The 21,080-nt window shown below is 46.0% G+C and overlaps 1 protein-coding gene across 2 annotated transcripts in view; it reads left to right on the forward strand.

The window, feature by feature from the left end:
- Positions 1-21,080, forward strand: part of SPATA13 (spermatogenesis associated 13) — a 256,520-nt gene that overhangs the window by 191,444 nt on the left and 43,996 nt on the right. For both annotated transcript variants that reach the window (XM_027116680.1, XM_027116681.1), the window contains exons 3-4: positions 18,602-18,967; positions 20,625-20,769. In XM_027116680.1, coding sequence (XP_026972481.1) covers positions 18,602-18,967; positions 20,625-20,769 — 511 coding nt within the window. The remainder of the gene's footprint in view (positions 1-18,601; positions 18,968-20,624; positions 20,770-21,080) is intronic.

Genomic DNA, 21,080 nt, shown 5'->3' on the forward strand with positions numbered 1-21,080 from the left:
TTTCCATCCTCGATTGACCTGACTGCTTCAGACAGTGGCCAGTTAAGGGCAGTTTTTTCCAAAACTGGTTGTTAACACTCACCCTGTTGCAGGCTTCTGGAGGATTGTGAGATTTACATGTTTATTCAGTAACACGTCTCATCTAATTGTGGAGTACCTCCCAGGTGTAAGACACTCAGGTGTAGCTCTAAGGAATAGTGGGTGATGTTGAGGAAGATTACTGATTACGCAAGATGTATCTAAGTCATAGTAGAATATGAAGAATGGATTAAATTCCTCAAAAGAGGTAAAGCCATAATGCTGCGGGATTTCACAGGAGTTGTGGTTCTTACCCACGTCCCAAATCAAGGAAAGCTTAATAGGGGTGATCACATCTGACTTGAAGAAGGTGAGATTTCTGCAGGTAGTTATGGAGGGGAAGGTGGGGCATTTCAGTGGTCAGATGTACAGCGATTTTATGTGGTTTGAGAGAACAGGATGTAACAGTTTGATCTGATGTTGCAGAACCATCCCAGTTAAGATGAAATTGTTAGGTTCAGATCATGGACTCTTGGATTCCAGATAGTCTGTACGTTACTTGATAAGCATTGAGGAATCAAAGATGTTTCTGAATAGAGAAGGGCCAGGCTCAAAACTGTGTGTTGGAGAAGTTAATTCACCATCAGTAAAGAAGAAAACTAGCAAGGTGACCGGAGGGAAAACTGTCAGGAACTTATTGCCACAGAGATCTTGGAGGTGACAAGGCTCTGAAACATGGGGGAGGGAATCCAGTATGTGAGGAAGGACAGAGTGAGTGAAACAACACATAATAAACAAAGCGTACCTTGTCATTCATGTATTACCTACCTGGGTGTGCCAGACACGGAAAAGAAAGAGTTAAAAAGCAAATGGGGCTTCCCTGGTGGCGCAGTGGTTGAGAGTCCGCCTGCCGGTGCAGGGGACACGGGTTCGTGCCCCGGTCCGGGAAGATCCCACATGCCACGGAGCGGCTGGGCCCGTGAGCCACGGCCGCTGAGCCTGCGCGTCCAGAGCCTGTGCTCCGCAACGGGAGAGGCCACAGCAGTGAGAGGCCCGGGTACCGCAAAAAAAAAAAAAAAAATAGCAAATGGCTCTTATTCTCATAGGCTCGAAGTCCAAGTGGTAGATTGGGATATATAAGGGTAATTGTGATAACTAACGTGTCAGGAGGAATGTACTAGGCGCCTTGGAGCAACACAGACAGGATTCTTAGCTCCGGGTGAAGAGGGCACGATGCAGGGGGAAACGCCGGAGTGGGGTCTTGAAGGAGATCAGGATGGGGATGCACCAGGTGGCAATGGAGGGAGAGCCGCAGGGCCTTCCAGTCCAGGTGGAAGTGTGGGGAGGGGGAGGTGTGGGACACGGGGCGGGACTCAGCCAGGGGAGCGACCTGAGCTTCCTTTCCTCCGCTGTAAAGTGGCAAGAGTGGCTGCCGGCTGCCTAGAGGCTGCCCAGGGTCTTCGGGAAGGTTAAGAGGGCGATGCACGTGGAGTCCTTAGCTCCCAGCTTTGCTGTAGCGTGTCCACAGGAAGGGAGTCTGCTGTGCTCATTGCTGGACAGGGTGGCTGGGTGAGCGGGAGCGATGAGATTGGAGAGGCCCATCAGCACGATTAGGAAGGACCTCTCTGGGCCCCGCAGGGTGTGGACTTGACCTTGCAGGCTGTGGAAAGCCAGAGGAGTGTGAGGCAGGGACCACAGAGTGCGGCTGGCTACACAGAGAGGCTGGGGATGGGACGGCCCTGGGGACAGACAGAGTCCCTCGATAGTCTAGTCCAGCGGTGATGAGCGCTGAACTAAGGCCATGGAAATGGGGCAGGGGCTGATTCCAAAGTGATTTTGCAGTTATGTTTTTAATTAGCATTGGAGTGTTTGGGCGGAAAGAGAAGTCAAAGGTGACGGCCGACGGAGAGGATACTGTTGTGTTGGGACCCAGAATCAAGCCCCAAAGACACTGGACCAGCGCTGAACTTAGGTCCTCACCCAGCCCTTGTGCTAACACGATGGCAGCTCAAGGGGACCCTTCCAGTTGGCTCCAGCACTCAAATGTTTGAGGGTCTTGTAGCTTTCTTCCTCAGGAACGTGTGCCCTCAAAATCGTCGCAAGCCCCCGCGGTATGCAGCCTTATGCAGTTGAGACGATTTGAGCGCTGGACTGGAGACTTTAGTTCTGCGGGATGCAGTGTTATTCCTGCGTGGGGCTTCGACCCGCCAAGGTCACCATCCCCCCTGGGGCTGTCCGGCCTGGGCGCCTGGGGGCTTCCTGTGCTCCGGCGGCCCCTGCCCCTGGACCACTGCCAACGTTTTGCTACTGCCTCTGAAAACGGAGGGTATTTCTGTGGCATCACCAGGTACACTGTCACTAAAATAAAGCCTCTGTCTAGCTTCTGGTACTGGAATCATCACTCCAGCAGGTCAGGAGGCGCTAAATCAGGCCTGTTTTCAGCGTGGATTAGGAACTCCGGAGCTTTACGATGCTCACAAGGGTACTTCATACGTAATGGTGGTTCCGAGGTACTGTTTTTTCTGTAATTTAATCAGAGACACGGAAATATTGCATAATTTTGACTCTTTGCAGATTACTTAGACATTACTCTCCAGGTTACTTAAATAGGTACTTGGGAGATTTAAACAGTTCTGCTGGAGGTTAGAATTAATCCACAGCTGTTTCACAGAGCCTAGAAATTCCAGAAAGATGAGGTTGCCTACATAGAGGTAAATGTAGTGACCCTAGAAAACCTGCCCAAGATTTTTAGGAGCTTTATTGAGGTATAATTTGCATGACAAAATTCACCAATTGTAGGTATACCTATATACCTGCGCAAGAGCCTAGTTTTTATAGAAATTACTGTAATAACCATTTGTAGTCAAGTATAAATGGTATACTGTATCATATTTGCTATGAATTTTAAGCTTTCTAAAGTATATGAAATTCTTAAAAGGAATGATATGAACCAGTATCACAGTGTATTTGTCAAAGTTTTAGTATTTTTGCTTATTTGGTGCCTTGTTTTAATTTGTGGGTAACAAAGGCTTAATGAAGTTATGAAATGTAGAAAAGTAGTGTCAGTATTCTTTGCGGGAAATTTGAGCCTGTTGATTAAGAAACCGATGGCAGTACATATGTTTTTCTCCTGTTCTGTTTTTCTCATCTTAAGCTTCCCTATGATAATCAAGAAGAAAGAGTGTCCGAGGTTGGGAATTACTTTCCCGCTGGCCCGGTGACACACGTTCACTTTGATGTGTCTGCCACGACCGTCAGAAGGAAGGCCGTAGGCATGAGTTGACAGGAGCACATCAGCAGAGCTTGTCACACGTCCCTGTGTAAACCGAACGCTACCTCCGTTTCTCCCACCAGGGACAGTGTGAGGACACAAGGACGATGAGAATGCTCCAGTCACTCAGGAGGAGCACAGTGAAGCTGAGGGGAGGACTTCAGGGGGTCGCCCCCGGTTCAGGAATGGGGGCGGGGGAGCCTCAGGATTGGTTGCCAGCCAGCGATGCCAGCATTTCCGAGTGGTGGGGAGGCTCTCCGGTGTAGAATAGTCGGGCTTTGTAGGAGCGCTGCCCAAGTTCAAGTCCTGGCTTTGCTGCTAACCAGCTGTACGTCCTTAAGAAAAATACTTGACTTATTTAAGCCTCATTTCTTTAAAAATGGAGGTCATAATAGCTATCAGGAGTAAATGAAATAATGCATATAAGATACATACCACAGTGCCTGGAACATAGTAGAATATTATTAAGCTTAATATCATTATTATTAATCTTATAATTTATCTTGTCATATTACAAACTATATTATTATATTACATATAATATTATATATATTATTAAACAATATTATAAAAATTATATTAATTTTATAATTAAAATTAGAATATTACTACATTACATGTTATATGTTATAATTAAAGTTATACTATTGGCTATATTAGTAATCATTAATATTAACAATAAAGCATAAATATTAGCTTTTATCATATTCATTGTTGGTTAAAATTGCCGCCTTTGGTCAGACCCTTCAGTACAAACCAGTTAAATTCTGCAAATTACTTCCCATCTTGTAGCCCGAGTTTCTCACAGTTTGGAATCGGACCACCCAGGTTGCAGGGTAAAGGCACAGGTCCTGAGCCCCACCTGGGGCTACTGAATCAGAAGCAGTAATCTGGACCTTTAACACTATACCCAGGGAAATATCTCAGGCACTGAAGCTTGCGACCTGCTGTCCAGGCCGAGGCTCCTCTAGGTACTGATATCCTGTATGTTAGGTTTGGGCATTTCTCTTCCACATCTACCCCCGCTGACTCTTGGTTTAGGAAAGAGAGGCATTAACCCCTGAAAGAGTTAAACATGACTTGTAGTCCTGGTTTTCTCTTTGGACTCTATTAACGGGATACGAATCTCTATAGAGTACAAACAGCAGTTCCCCAGGGATGAAATTAACACCTTCCAAGCAAGAAGTAAATGGTGGAATAAAGAATTGGGTCTAAAATACGTTGATCAGAAATTGCTACACCCTCTGCTGGGGCGGGAGTTTTACTGCCTCCTTTTGGAACTTTAACGATGTCATTGGCTCTTACAACTGAAAGTATCAGCAGCAACCACTCATGTTTAGCGGATGGTTTTTCAGTGAATAAAGATTCTGCTCAGCCACCCTGTCAAGGAGGTCAACATTTTTGGATTTGGGTTTTTGTTTTTAAACAATGGATAAACTGAGGCCTGGAGAGATTACAGGCCCCTCCCAAGCCCCACAGGGGCTGGAGCCAGGCCTTTTTTTTTTTTTTTCCGCAGTACGCGGGCCTCTCACTGCTGTGGCCTCTCCCACTGCGGAGCACAGGCTCCGGACACACAGGCTCAGCGGCCATGGCTCACGGGCCCAGCCGCTCCGCGGCATGTGGGGGTATCTTCCCGGACCGGGGCACGAACCCGTGTCCCCTGCATCGGCAGGCGGACTCTCAACCACTGCGCCACCAGGGAAGCCCCATCTGTAATTCTTTTACTGCAGGTTTTGAACTAAACATCCTCGAGATCTTTTGCAGCATCGCGTGTTCGATTCTCACGGAACACCTTGGTGCCGCCTCGTGGTCTTCCTTCCCTCCGGGGTGGTCCCTGTTCCCACAGCCCCAGGAGCTCTACCCAGAGCGCTCCTGGGGAACAGCAGATCTAATCAGGCTCAGGGTTTACTTGACTCCTCAGGTTCATGGGCTGGACACTTTCAAGTGTAAAGGAGGGGGTGACAGAGTGTATCTGACGTCAGTGAGTGTTGCCGAAAGGAACAGCAGGTCCCCACGAAGCCCTCCCTCCTCTGACTTCCCTCTGGAGTGCTTTTCCCGCCCTCCCGTCACCACGCCCTCGTCATCCACTGCCTCCTGTCATTGCGTCCCGGGCCCTTTTCTCCTCCCAATGTAGCGATGCTTCCCACTGAGCCTAAAATATGGAAGAGAGACGTTTGAAAAGGCCTAAATCTTTCCTTTTACACTCTGTCGCCAGCAGAGAAAACTTGTTGGTTAGAAAAGATGCATTACCTTGCCCCTCATGTGTCTGGTACCAAATAGGAGACTTTATTTTATTTTTATCTTATTTATTTATTTTTGGCTGCATTGGGTCTTCGTTGCTGCACGTGGACTTTCTCTAGTTGCGGCGAGCGGGGGCTACTCTTCGTTGCGGTGCGTGGGCTTCTCATTGTGGTGGCTTCTCATTGCGGAGCACAGGCTCTAGGCGTGTGGGCTTTAGTAGTTGTGGCGCGTGGGCTCAGTAGTTGTGGCTCGCGGGCTCTAGAGCGCAGGCTCGGTAATTGTGGTGCACGGGCTTAGTTGTTCCGCGGCATGTGCGATCTTCCTGGACCAGGGCTCGAATCTGTGTCTGCTACATTGGCAGGCGGATTGTTAACCACTGTGCCACCAGGGAAGTCCCAAATAGGAGACTTTAAAACAGGATTGTTGACAATGGGGGAAAGAAAATTGAAGTCGGCTTGTTTCCAGGGTACATGGAATTCGAATCGGTTATGAAAGAGAGAGGAACGGGATGGTTGACTTCCTGATCTGAGATATTGTCATAGGTTTTGAGATATTTAGTTATCCTCCAGTGATAACTTAAGTTCATTTTTATAAAATCACATATAAATGTAGGGTGAGGACAGCTTCCTTGCCACCCAGAACTGCTCACTTATTTGCTCCTTTGTTCACCAGTCACCCATTCATCCCTTGACCCATTCATGAAGCTTTTTAAACTGCCAGTTTCCCAGGCTGCGGACTCCGGGGATGTCACAATGGTATTGGATAATTTGGAAAGAATGTAAGCAGCTGCTGTCATGTGACACCCAGATAAGTAAATCAAGGCTATAAAAATATTGCAGTGGTTTTAACAGAGGCACAGGAAAGAGAGCTCAGAGCCCAGGGGAATTGATGAAGTTTTCCTGCAGGAGGTGATATTTCAACTGAATGCTGAAGGATAAAATTTCCAGATTGACAGGGGCAAAAAGGTATCGTAGTGGGAGCAGCCTTTCCCTCATTTCCAATTGCCTCAAGTGGTGTGTGGCAAAGGCGAGTTGTGTGGTGTGGCTGGTGAATAATTGCGTGTGAAGACGGAGCTGGAAAGGCACATTGGATGAGGTTTTGATGACCCCGGGTTTGTTCTGGGGTGACAGCCAGCTGCGATCTGATGTGTGTTTTAGTGGTAGGATGGAGAATGTGTTGGAGACAAGGAAGCGTTAGGAGACTGTTCCATGGGACGTGATGGACTAGATTCCTCCTGAGATTAGCTGTAGCTCTGGTTGGGGAGGGAGAGGGAAACGTTGAGGGGCGCCCAGCATGGGACGACTGGGTACCTGGGACCTCCTCAGCTAGAACACAGAGGCCATCATGATTATGAAGATGCTATTCTGCACTCTACTCCAGTGGCCCTTAGTTTCCTTGATTCTAAAGACATTCTGGGCTGTTGATTTGTATATTTGTGCTGCCAACCGTGGTTTGAAATGCGTTGATGCTGGGAACACAGACATCATCCTTCATTGTCCTCCACAGAGAGTAAGCTGGGCCCTGCTTCCCCTTCTCCTTTCCCCCTCACAGATACCAAAATCCACGAATGCTCAAATCCCTTACATACAATGGTGTATTATTTGCATATAACCTACTCACATTCTCCCATATACTTTAAGTCATCTCATAAGTCATAGCTTTTATTTTTTGGCCATGCCATGCGGCAAGCGGGATCTTAGTTCCCCGACCAGGGATCAAAGCCACGCCCCCTGCAGTGAAAGCTCAGAGTCTTAACCACCGGACCACCAGGGAAGTCCCTTTCCCCCTCCTCCTGATTCCTCTCCCTCTCTGTACAAAGGAAGTCAAACAGCGTTAACAAAGTCTCATGTTCAAAAAGGTTTAGACCCAGCAAGGATCTCATTCAGATTTGACAGAGAAATTAAAACCTTTACAGACAAGCAAAAGCTAAGAGAATTCAGTACCACCAAACCAGCTTTACAACAAATGCTAAAGGAACTTCTCTAGGCAGGATACACAAGAGAAGGAAAAAACCTGCAATAACAAATGCAAAGCAAATAAGAAAATGGTAATAGGAACATACATATCAATAATTACCTTAAATGTAAATGGATTAAATGCTCCAACCAAAAGGCATAGACTGACTGAATGGATACAAAAACAAGACCCGTATATATGCTATCTACAAGTGACCCACTTCAGACCTAGGGACACATACAGACTGAAAGTGAGGGGATGGAAAAAGATATTCCATGCAAATGGAAATCAAAAGAAAGCTGGAATAGCAATTCTCATATCAGACAAAATGACTTTAAAATAAAGACTATTACAAGAGACAAAGAAGGAACTACATAATGATCAAGGGATCAATCCAAGAAAAAGATATAACAATTGTAAATATTTATGAACCCAACATAGGAGCACCTCATTACATAAGGCAAATGCTAACAGCCATAAAAGGGGAAATCGACAGTAACACAATCATAGTAGGGGACTTTAACACCCCTGTTTCATCAATGGACAGATCATCCAAAATGAAAATAAATAAGGAAACACAAGCTTTAAATGATACATTAAACAAGATGGACTTAATTGATATTTATAGGACTTTCCATCTAAAAACAGCAGAATACACATTTTTCTCAAGTGCTCATGGAACATTCTCCAGGATAGATCATATTTAGGTTCACAAATCAAGCCTTGGTAAATTTAAGAAAATTGAAATCGTATCAAGTATCTTTTACAACCACAACGCTATGAGACTAGATGTCAATTACAGGAAAAAATCTGTAAAAAATGCGAACACATGGAGGCTAAACAATACACTACTAAATAACCAAGAGATCAGTGAAGATATCAAAGAGGAAATAAAAAAATACCTAGAAACAAATGATGATGAAAACACGATGACCCAAAACCTATGGGATGCAGTAAAAGCAGTTCTAAGAGGGAATTTTATAGCAATACAATCCTACCTCAAGAAACAAGAAAATTCTCAAACAACCTAACCTTAAAGCAATTAGAGAAAGAAGAACAAACAAAACCCAAAGTTATTATAAGGAAAGAAATCAAAGATCAGAGCAGAGATAAATGAAATAGAAACAAAGAAAACAATAGCAAACATCAATAAAACTAAAAGCTGGCTCTTTGAGAAGAAAAGTAAAATTGAGAAACCTTTAGCCAGACTCATCAAAAAAAAGAGGGAGAGGACTTAAATCAATAAAATTAGAAATGAAAAAGGAGAAGTTACAATGGACACTGCAGAAATACAAAGCATCCTAAGAGACTACTACAAGCAACTCTATGGCAATAAAATGGACAACCTGGAAGAAATGCACAAACTCTTAGAAAGGTATAACCTTCCAAGACTGAACCAGGAAGAAATATAAATATATAAACAGACCAATCACAAGTAATGAAATGGAAACTGTGATTAAAAATCTTCCAACAAACAAAAGTCCAGGACCAGATGGCTTCATAGGCGAATTCTGTCAAACATTTAGAGAAGAGCTAACACCTATCCTTCCCAAACTCTTCCAAAATATAGCAGAGGGAGGAACACTCTCAAACTCATTCTACGAGGCCACCATCACCCTGATACCAAAACCAGACAAAGATACTACAAAAAAAGAAAATTACAGACCAATATCACTCATGAATATAGATGCAAAAATCCTCAACAAAATACTAGCAAACAGAATCCAACAGCACATTAAAAGGATCATACACCATGATCAAGTGGGATTTATCCCAAGGATGCAAGGATTCTTCAATATACACAGATCAATCAATGTGGTATACCATATTAACAAATTGAAGACTAAAAACCATATGATCATCTCAATAGACGCAGAAAAAGCTTTTGCAAAATTCGACACCCATTTATGATAAAAACTCTCCAGAAAGTGGGCATAGAGGGAACCTACCTCAACATAATAAAGGCCATATACGACAAACCCACAGCAAGCATCACACTCAATGGTGAAAAACTGAAAGCATTTCCTCTAAGATCAGGAACAAGACAAGGATGTCCACTCTCACCACTGTTATTCAACATAGTTCTGGAAGTCCTAGCCATGGCAATCAGAGAAGGAAAAGAAACAAATGGAATACAAATTGGAAAAGAAGAAGTAAAACTGTCACTGTTTGCAGATGACATGATACTATACATAGAGAATCCTAAAGATGCCACCGGAAAACTACTAGAGCTAATCAATGAATCTGGTAAAGTTGCAGGATACAAAATTAATGCACAGAAATCTCTTGCATTCCTATACACTAATGAAAAATCTGAAAGAGAAATTAAGGAAACACTCCCATTTACCATTGCAACGAAAAGAATAAAATACCTAGGAATAAACCTACCTAGGTAGACAAAAGACCTGTATGCAGAAAAGTAAGAGACACTGATGAAAGAAATTAAAGATGATACCGACAAATGGAGAGATATACCATGTTCTTGGATTGGAAGAATCAACATTGTGAAAATGACTCTACTACCCAAAGCAATCTACAGGTTCAGTGCAATCCCTATCATATTAACAATGGCATTTTTTACAGAACTAGAACAAAAAAATCTTAAAATTTGTATGGAGACATGAAAGATTCCTAATAGCCAAAGCAGTCTTAAGGGAAAAAAATGGAGCTGGAGGAATGAGACTCCCTGACTTCAGACTATACTACAAAGCTACAGTAATCAAGACAATATGGTACTGGCACAAAAACAAATATAGATCAATGGAACAGGATAGAAAGCCCAGAGATAAACCCATGCACATATGGTCACCTTATCTTTGATAAAGGAGGCAAAGATATACAATGGAGAAAAGACAGTCTATTCAATAAGTGGTGCTGGGAAAACTGGACAGCTACATGTAAAAGAATGAAATTAGAACACTCCCTAACACCATACACAAAAATAAACTCAAAATGGATTAGAGACCTAAATGTAAGAGCAGACCCTATAAAACTCTTAGAGGAAAACATAGGAAGAACACTCTTTGACATAAATCACAGCAAGTTCTTTTTTGATCCACCTCCTAGAGGAATGGAAATAAAAACAAAAATAAACAAATGGGACTTAATTAAACTTAAAAGTTTTTTGCAAAGCAAAGGAAACTACAAATAAGACGAAAAGACAACCCTCAGAATGTGAGAAACTATTTGCAAAAGAATCAAGGGACAAAGGATTAATCTCCAAAATATAGAAACAGCTCATGCAGCTCAATATTAAAAAAACAACCCAGTCAAAAACTGGGCAGAAGACCTAAACAGACATTTCTCCAAAGAAGACATACAGATGGTCAAGAAGCATATGAAAAGCTGCTCAACATCACTAATTATTAGAGAAATGCAAATCAAAACTACAATGAGGTGTCACCTCACACCAGTTGGAATGGGCATCATCAGAAAATCTACAAACAACAAATGCTGGAGAGGGTGTGGAGAAAAGGGAACCCTCTTGCACTGTTGGTGGGAATGTAAATTGATACAGCCACTATGTAGAACAGTATGGAGGTTCCTTAAGTAAGTAAAAATAGAATTATCTTATGACCCAGCAATCCCACTACTGGGCACATATGCTGAGAAAACCATAATTCAAAAAGACACATGCATCCCAATGTTCATTGCAGCACTATTTACAATAGCCAGGTCATGGAAGCAAGTTAAATGCCCATCGACAGATGAATGGATAAAGAAGATGTGGTACAAATATACAATGGAATATTACTCAGCCATAAAAAGGAACGGAATTGGGTCATTTGTAGACACGTGGATGGATCTAGAGACTGTCATACAGAGTGAAGTAAGTCAGAAAGAGAAAAACAAATACCGTATATTAACGCATATTTGTGGAACCTAGAAAAACGGTACAGATGAACCAGTTTGCAGGGCAGAAATAGAGACACAGATGTAGAGAACAAACTTATGGACCCCAAGGCGGGAAAGTGGCGGGTGGTGGTGTGATGAATTGGTAGACTGGATTGACACATATACATTAATATGTATAAAATGGAGAACTAATAAGAACCTGCTGTATAAAAAGAGTAGAAGTTTGAAAAAAAAAGATGTGGCATGTATATACAATGGAATATTACTCAGCCATAAAAATAAACGAAATTGAGTTATTTGTAGTGAAGTGGATGGGCCTAGAGACTATCATACAGAATGAAGTCAGTCAGAAAGAGAAAAACATATACCGTATGCTAACACATATATATGGAATCTAAAAAAAAAAAGTTCTGAAGAACCTAGGGGCAGGACAGGAATAAAGATGAAGACGTAGAGAATGGAATTGAGGACACGGGGAGGGGGAAGGGTAAGCTGGGACGAAGCGAGAGAGTGGCATGGACATATATACACTACCAAATGTAAAATAGATAGCTAGTGGGAAGCAGCTGCATAGCACAGGGAGATCAGCTTGGTGCTTTGTGACCACCTAGAGGGGTGGGATAGAGAGGGTGGGAGGGAGACGCAAGACGGAGGAGATATGGGGATGTATGTATATGTATAGCTGATTTACTTTGTTATAAAGCAGCAACTAACACAACAGTGTAAAACAATTATACTCCAATGAAGATGTTAAAAAAAAAAGGTTTAGAAAAACAGTGGGCTTCTGACATTCAGCTCTTCTGACATTCAAAACGTGGTCTTGAATTTGGAATATTCAGTTGTCCTCAACCATTAAACAATTTCTAAAGAGGAAAGCAAGTTCATTTTTATAAAATCATGCTTTTTATTAATTGAAAGCAAAGTTTGAGTATACCTCTCTATACTTCATCATGTGTTTCAGATAATATACATTTTAACGTGGAGTCATTATGTGCATTTATTTCATAATATGATGGTTTTAAACTGTCTCTTCACTTTTCATGTGTCCACACGTAAAACAACAACCTACAATTGTATCATTTCTCTACCTGGATGTCAGACTAGCACTGTGCTGCTGTTGATTCTGAGATGGTAGGATGGTGGGGTTTTAGTTAAGCCCAGAAATGGAATTCCTGTGAATGATTTATTACAAAGTCAGGGGAGGGGGGACTTCCAGAGCCCAGATTTTTCATAGTTACTTTTAAGGGTTTTTTTATGCTCGGAGAACTGGGCAATCAGTAGTAAATTAAGTGTCCGCATGCGCGTTAATATTTGCTTTTTTTTTTTTTTTTTTTTTCGGTACGCGGGCCTCTCACTGTTGTGGCCTCTCCCGTTGCGGAGCACAGGCTCCGGACGCGCAGGCTCAGCGGCCATGGCTCACGGGCCCAGCCGCTCCACGGCATGTGGTATCCTTCCAGACCGGGGCACGAACCCGTGTCCCCTGCAGCGGCAGGCGGACTCCCAACCACTGCGCCACCAGGGAAGCCCCCACATCTTCTTTATCCATTCATTTGTGATGGACATAGGTTGCTTCCGTGTCTTGGCTATTGTGAATAGTGCTGCTATGAACATAGGGGTGCAGGTGTCTTTCTGAATTATAGTTGTCTGGATACATACCCAGGAGTGGGATTGCTGGATCATATATGAGAAATCTATTTTTAGTTGTCTGAGGAACCTCCATACCGTTCTCCATAGTGGCTTCACTAACTTACATTCCCACCAACAGTGTAGCAGGGTTCCCTTTTCTCCACACCCTCTCCAGCATTTTAAACTAGGAGGTTTTAACTTACGTTCATCCAAGGACTACGTCAGTGGAAATCAGGAAGTGGGGATTTTATTATTTTCACACTAAAAGATAGCATTTCCTTCTGTTATGAATGTAGGCATCAAACCAGAGCAATTTTAGCAACACCTGTGATATAATCACCATGGAAATCACAGATCTTTTTCACATCTTACGACAGTTTTTGCTGATATTCTTAAAATTTCTCGTACTCCTCAGTACAGTACTTCAAAGTGTGACAGCTTTTGGACCTATCCCCAGTCCTCTTAACTCATATTACCTATACTACTATATCAAGATTCTTTTAATATTTTGAAAATTGCGTTTCAAAATAATCAGCTTCATTTATAATACTATCTTGTCTTTTTTTCTGTAAATGTTTGATGTGTATATTTTTTTCATTGAGGTATAGTTGAGGTACAATAGTACATACATTTCAGGTATATTAACAGTGACTCACGATTTTCAAAGGTTATATTCCACTTATACTTATTATATAATATTGGTTGTATTCCCTGTGCTGTACAATATATCCTTGCAGCTTATTTATTGTATATGTGGTAGTTTATGTCTCTTAATCCCTGCCCCCTATCTTGCCCCTCCCCCCCACTGGTAACCACTAGTTTGTTCTTTCTGTGGGTCTGTTTCTTTTTTGTTCTATTCACTAGTTTTGTTTTATTTTTGAGATTCCACGTAGAACTGATATCATACAGTATCTGTCTTTCTCTGTCTGACTTACTTCACTTAGTATGACAATCTCTAGGTCCATCCATGTTGCTGCAAATGGCAGAATTTCATTCTTTTTTATGACTGAATAGTGTTCCATTGTGTGTGTGTGTGTGTGTGTGTGTGTGTATCACATCTTCTTTATCCCTCCATCTGTCGACGGAATACACTTTTTATCTTACGCATTTAAAATGAGATTTTGAGAAGCGGTCTGTGGGTTCCCCAGGCACAGTTATCAGAGCCTCTCATAACTGCCGTCTCCTCTCCGCTCCCTCCAAACACTCGACAGCCAAGGGCTGGAAAACCTACAGAGTTCTGCTTTCCTCCTGTAATGGTACACGCCTTGGATGCAGGTGGCCGAGCAGAAAAGGCAGAAATTTTGAAATCAGACAGACTGGGGTATAAAATGGGCCCCTCCCCTTTCTGGCTCTGTGAGCAAGTAATTTTATTTATTGTAGCCCTAGTGTCCTGATCAGTAAAATGTGGCCCCTACCTCGTAGGGTGGTTGTGAAGATTAAATACGGTGACGCGCCTGGTGTGGTTCCAGCAGGTCACAGGTGTTCCAGAGTCACAGCTGTCGTTACGTAACCTTGTTCCACGGTCTCTGCCACATGCATTGTCAAGATGCTTTTCCTTCCCTCTCCAGCCCGGTGCCTGTGCTGGGTCCCCCGCGGAACGCAGGACTCTGACAACCTGTGAAAACCTGGCTTTGCTCATTGCACTCATCTGCATCTTCACGGTACCTCTGGCTCATCCAGAGGAAGGTCTCCTTGCTTTAGTTTATTTTATTTTTTAATCTTCACATGGTCAGAATATGCTTGCCTGTAATATTTTCTTCTGAGTTACCTTGCTGTGCTGCTTCCCTGGAGCTACTGTAACAAATTACCACGGGGGCTAAGACAGCTGACATGTATCCTCGTTGCTGCGGAGGCCAGATGTCTGCAGTCATGGCTGGGCAGGCGGGGCCCCACCCCTGGAAGCCCAAGAGGTGGACCCCCTGCCTCTTCCAGCCTCGGGGTTCCCTGCGGGCTCCTCGGATCACGGGTGCGTGGCTCTCATCTCTGCCTCGGGCCGCACATCTTTCTTCCTCTTGTCTCTGTGTCCACATTTCCCTCCTCTTCCAGGGACGCCAGCCATTGGATTAGGGCTCATCTACTAGTATGACCTCATCTTAACTCCACTGCACCTGCAGACTCCATACCTGCCACTATGGTCACATTCATAGGTATGGGGGTGAGGACTCCCAGTAGATCTTCAGGGGACACAGTTCAACCCCAGCTCTTGCTGTTGGTCCTGGAGACTCAGCGTTAGGTGGGGTTCTGAAGGGACATGTGTGGGATCAGTGCTTTTCCCTCAGGTTGATGATTCACTTTCACTGTGGTTTCAAAATATGTTTTGAAGTGTCTAAGCAGGGGTAATGAGATCTATTTTGCCTTTTACTTTTGTAACGTTAAAGGAGGGAACCTTGCATAGAAGAAAAAAATGCAAACCGCCCCCCAACTAGGGAAAGTATTTTAAAACTATGCTGGGAAGCAAGAATTAACGAGGCCACGGACAGGTCTGTTCACAGACGTTGGTGACTTGGGTGTGAATTGGTCCCGGGTGGGTCTGCGCTGGGCTGCTGGGCTGTGAGGAGAACCCGGGCCAGCAGAGCTCCGGCCCAGCCACTTACACCCAGTGAGAGTGTGTTTAAAGCAGGAAAAAACTCTCGGAGGGCGTGGATGTGGCCCCCTGCTGCCCCTGCACAGCATCTGGGGCCACTGCCTGTAGCAGAGTCTGGGGTAGGTCCTGGCTCCTTGGGTGTGGAGCGTCCTTTGCTGGGTGTTTGTATTTCCGGGAAGAGTCGCACTCAAGCTTTGTTCCCCGGGACGAACCAAGGGTGTATTTCAGAAGCACATAATGTTTGCTAAAAGAAGATTCAGTTTTAGAATTTGCAGGAAAGTTCACATTTGTTTTATTTGAATGTACCTGTCTTCTGGCAAAGCCTCACTGTTTGAATGTGAGCTTAAATCTGAGGGATTTTCCCCCATCCCTCTGGTTTCAGTTTTATATATTATGATTCTATTAACTAATTCCTGCACCTCCTGGGGCATCTGGTACCACTCGGAAGGCATGCTTTCTCCTTTCAGGTCTCGGGTGGGGCTGTACGGTACTGATGTGTCACACGAGAATCACGGTTGGTTCTCCTCGTGCTGCCCTGTGGGCACAAGGCTTTACGCAGTCAGTGTCTGATTTCCTGACCTCTGCACGCCTTCCTTTACCCGCCCCCATCACTTCCTGGAGCCTGTTTGCTCTCAGAAGGATTTGTTACCTGAGCAACTAAGACAACTGCTGGTTTTCCTAAACCCATGTCTCCTTCTCTCTCTCTTTTTTTTTTTTTTTGGCATCAATGAGGAAAGCAGGCTGGAGGTTGCATACGTGCAAAAAAAAAAAAAAAAAAAAACCCCACAAAACCCCACCACCAACAACAAAAACAATAACTGCACATAGATTTGTGACCAATTTATTGCCTGCAATTTTGTTGTACTGTTTTTCTAGCATGTTGTTTCCCAACCTTTTTATCACTGGGTGATGATATAAATGGGTTTATTCTCACTGTGTGCTTAAGTTGTCTGTGCCGTTTGATTTAGTAATTGAGTTAAACCGTCCATAATAGCCTGTTTGTTATATGTATGTACTGCAAAAAACAATATTAACTTTTCCATGATTGCTCTCATATTTTCCCACGGTGTCAGAGGAAAATGTTTTAATACACCCTCTTATACATTCTTTTCTGGAGGTGTGTGAATTAAAGTGACAGAAGACAGATTTTTATTCATGTGAGTAAGTGGGAGTTCACAGGAAACTGTGGTTCCAGGAAGTGGTTAGCCCTGGGAGCTGACAGAACATCTTAATAGGGGAAAGCGGGTGGAGAAAGGCTCTCACGGGAAAGCAAGTGACTTTTGGGAAAGACTAGAGGCCTGTAGGTGAGCAGCTGGGAGACAGGGTAGTTTTGTGCCTGCGTCTGTTTCGGTGAGGGCTTCTCCTCTCAGTGACAAGAGCCAATCTTCCCTGGCTGGAAGAAGGAGAATCGCGTCCCAAGGGAGGGGACTTATGACCACTGAGTTCTGCTTTCACGCAGAAGAAAACCCTGTTCTTAAGAGCCTTCCACTCACAATGGTGTTTATGCTACAGTGGTGTATTCTGGACTCTGTCCCTGGTGACTTGAATTAAAGTGGTCCAAGCTGTAAGAATCGAATCCGCAGGTAGCAAGGAGGCAGTGGTGTTCGCTAGAGCCCTCTGTCTCTCGAGCAGAGGTGACTTGGTATATGGGAAGTGTCGTGGCTTAGTGGGGACAGAGGTTACAAGGCCCATACCTGGTGTCTCTGTTGCCGCTAGCTGGCTGCGTGGCCCTGGGCAAGTCACCTCGCTTCCCCGGGTCTCAGCTTGGAAATATGGGACCTGCATTTCTGGTCTCAGTTGCCACTGACTGGCGAGAGCCCAGAGTCCCTGGGCCACTGCTCAGGGCAGGGCTGCAGGGGGACATCCGCCCCGCTGGGCGCTCGGCCAGGGTGGCCCGCTCTGCCTGCCCTGCAGTCACATGACTTGCCTGGTTAGCACAGCCCTCCCCGGGCTGGGCTCTGTTCTATTTTCACTTGGTTGTTACAGGATGTCTTGGGACGGAAGAGCGGAGGGTACGGGGCTCGCGGGACTGCGCCTGCACGCTCTCCTGCCCCCCTCCCTCCCACAGAGCCCGCAGCGGCCTCCCCTGAGCCCAGACTTGGAGGACCCGCTGGGGGAGAGCTCGTCTCCGGGTGGGCTGAGGCCTGGGACGGTTGTTCCCTGGCACAGTGTTTTAAGAGCAGCGATCCACCAGGGCCGATGCGGGTGGCCCTCTGACTCACCGTGGTCGCAGCTCATCCTCCCAGGTCCCAGGAGGGGACAGGGGCTGAAGCAGGCCTGCAGACCTGAAGCACCTTGCCTGGGCCTACAGCGCCAGCTGGGAGCCCAGCCGGATTTACACAGAAGTCTGCCCATTTCCACACCTCGTGGTCTTTCTCCTAGTGCATTGCCTTTTGCCTCTGAAAAAGTTACTTGAAAACTTAGGAAGTCTTGCCGACTTCAGGGCTGCAGACTCTCCAGCTGTGGGATTGTCTAGTCTGGAGTGTGAGATGCTGAAAGGGTTAGTGGTGACCCGTCCCAGCGCACACAGCCAGTTAGTCAGCTGATCTCGTCCTTGGAGGCCCTGGTACAGTGCTCGCCCCAGCAGACTAAGTCCCCAGGTGTGAGTACCGTGCTGAGCAGCCCAGGCTTGAACCTCTCGAAGCACCTTCTGTCTGTGAATGTAACTGAGAGAAGGGGCCTCAGGTTGCCAAGTGCAGCCTTAGGGCCATTTCTCCTACAGGCCTGCGTTACCCTGCCTGTTGTTATGTATATTTGGGGAGACACCTGCTGTAGTTAAAAGTCATTTTTATTAACTCACCGTGGTGCTGATTTTCTCAGTATCTTGTATCATGGCTCATCATGGGTCACCAAACATCACTAATGAAATTAGGGTTTTAATTCAGCCTCCAATTAAAGACACGTTTGCTTCTTCCCATCCACGTCTCGGTCACATCTTTCTGGTACGCAAACAATTTGGGGGGCTGGGGAGGGGTCGGGGACGTCTGGCTCGTACCTTTTCTTTACCCTCCTGGAAGTCGCCCTCACCTAACTTTTTCGCATTTGAAAAGGTTGTGACCGAGGGGTCCTGGAGGCGGACCTCCGCACCAGAGGAAGAGAGGCTGGAGGCTCAGAGGGTCCCCAGGAGGAGATGCGGACCCGGGAGGAGGTCAAGGCCCCGACCACTCTCTGACTACGGCCAGCCGGTCAGCCTAAGTCTGTCCATCCCTGAAGACGCGATCGCCGTAGACCCCCAGAAAGAGGACACAGAGGACGGTGACCACCAGCCCAGCGGGGCCCCCATCGACCCTGCAGACCAGACCCCTGCTGGGGGCTGCCCCCGGGGGGCGCCGAGAAGACGCCCCATCTCCGTGATCGGCGGGGTCGGCTTCTATGGGAGCAGCCAGGCGGAGGAGGGGGAGGCCATTCTGCCCCAAGTAAGCCCGGGCGGGCTGCCACCAGAGCCACTCAGCCCTGCAGCCGCCTGGCCTCTGTCCTCTGGCTGCAAACTTACCAGGAAACTTAACGCTTTCCTTTCTTCTCTCTGCCTCGAGGATGACGTCATCTGCTCACAGCCTTTCTTCCTGACTTTGAAAACATGCATGAATTAGAACTAACCCACTGACATTTGGATGTCTCTTACTAATCCTCTTTCTGGGATCTTGAATAATACGGGAGACTGGTTTGCTGTTTGTTCTGAATCGTCTGGGGAAAGTAGCCTTGCATATTTAGTGAGCTTCCTGAAAGAAGAAATCTGGAAAGAGAAAGTGTCGCTTATCCTTAAGATGTAAAGATACGAAAAAGATAAACCAATTTTTTTCTAGAGATGAGAAAATATTTTTTCTACCATTTTCTTACTCTTTGCACGTCAGTTGCAGCTTCGTAACTGTTTTGACAATAGGTTAAAATCTTACTATTATTCCCTTAGTATACTTTAGTAATTCAACAGGTGTTTATCAATTACCCAGAGAGCCCTTTGAAGCTACAAAACATTTAAATAAAGGCCCTGTTCCGAAGGAGTTTCTATTATTTGGTGAGACTCATGCCCCAGCCATGGTCCAGGGTTCACAGAACCATACATGACTAGTGCCAGTTTCATTTTGTTTTAAACTTGCCAGTTGATATCACAGCCCATAAATTCTCTTAAAAGGGCAATTCTACATTGGTATTGGATTTTATGTTTACATTCTCCCTATAAGCCCAGCACAATGCTTATTTATAGCAAATACCCAAAAACCTCTTGCTTAATTGAACTAAACTGAACTGAATTTTTAAGGTAAAAAACAAATTATGTTGAAGAATACCTCAAGCTTTTTGTTGTGTTAAGATGCTCTGCATGCTGGGAAATAATTCTGGAGGCGGCTCTGCTCACCAGTGTGTCCCCAGGGCCACACAAGAAGTAATTCTGAACGAAAGCAGACTGTAATCTATTTAACTTGAAACACAGCCTAGGGGAGAGCTAAAGCATTACAGACATGTTTTCATTTCAGAGCGTCCAAAAGAAAATGGAGTAAGATAATTTTGTGCACTCTAAGCTCATTCGGGGAACTGGGTAGAAAAATGCTGAGAAAACCTGCGGAAAGCAGGGACCAACTTGGCCTTGAGTGTAGCTGTAGGGACAATTCATATGGAAGGTCACAAGGACATACGGATGATTCTAAATTTGTGGAAAACCAACTCTCCTCGTAGACGAGGCTCCACCGCCCTGTTAGTTTAGGTGAATGAGAACTGTGCTCCGCAAATGCTGGTCCCTGCCTGCGGGTGGGTGTAGGGCGGAGGCCGGGGGTGGGGGTGGCTGGCGTTGCCTCTGCTTCCCTGGGGCTTGCTGGGCCGGGGGTGGGGCACCACTTCCTCCCCCAGCTTCCCCTGCTCCACGCTGGCCTTTCCTGAGTGTCCCCCGGGGGTGTGTCCTGGCAGGTGGCCAAAACGTGATGCCCTGAGGGGTCGGCACTGGGGTTTCCGGCTAGAGGAAGGTCGTCCTTGAGCTTGCGCAGCTCGGGCCCCGGGCTGTGATCAGAGGCTTGAGGTGAGGATGCTGAGATCCCGGGGCCCCTACTTCCTGCCCCTTCTCACCGCCTCTCCTTTCCTTTGCAGCCAGCTGCCCGGCCGCCCGTGCCCGCGCACCAGGTGCCGCCGTACCGCGCGGTGTCGGCCCGGCTGCGGCCGTGCGCCTTCTCCCAGAGCACCCCCATCGGGCTGGACCGCGTGGGACGCCGGCGGCTCATGAGAGCATCCAACCGTGAGTGTCGCGGGCCTCCCTGCTCCGCTCCCGGAGATGGGGGTGGAGGCCTCCACCGGGCAGCTTCCATTCAATGGAGGCGCCCGGGCCATTGCGCCCCGTCCGCCTGCCGGCCAGGGGTGGGGAGGACCCACCGGGTGTCAGGAGCTGCCCCTGCAGGGGCCGGCTTATCGCCCCCTGTCCAGGGAGGGTGCCCTGTGGGCTCTGAGCCATCACGGTGACCCTGACCTTGAGGAGGTCTGGGGACCGAGTTCCTACCATGGAGGAATGAACTCCTGACCGTGAATGGGCTCCCGGGGAGGATTTGTCTT

Source organism: Aethalodelphis obliquidens, unplaced genomic scaffold (genome assembly GCF_003676395.1).
Source record: "Aethalodelphis obliquidens isolate GAN/ISIS:26980383/991018 unplaced genomic scaffold, ASM367639v1 scaffold16, whole genome shotgun sequence".
In the NCBI taxonomy this organism is placed as follows: Eukaryota; Metazoa; Chordata; class Mammalia; order Artiodactyla; family Delphinidae; genus Aethalodelphis; species Aethalodelphis obliquidens.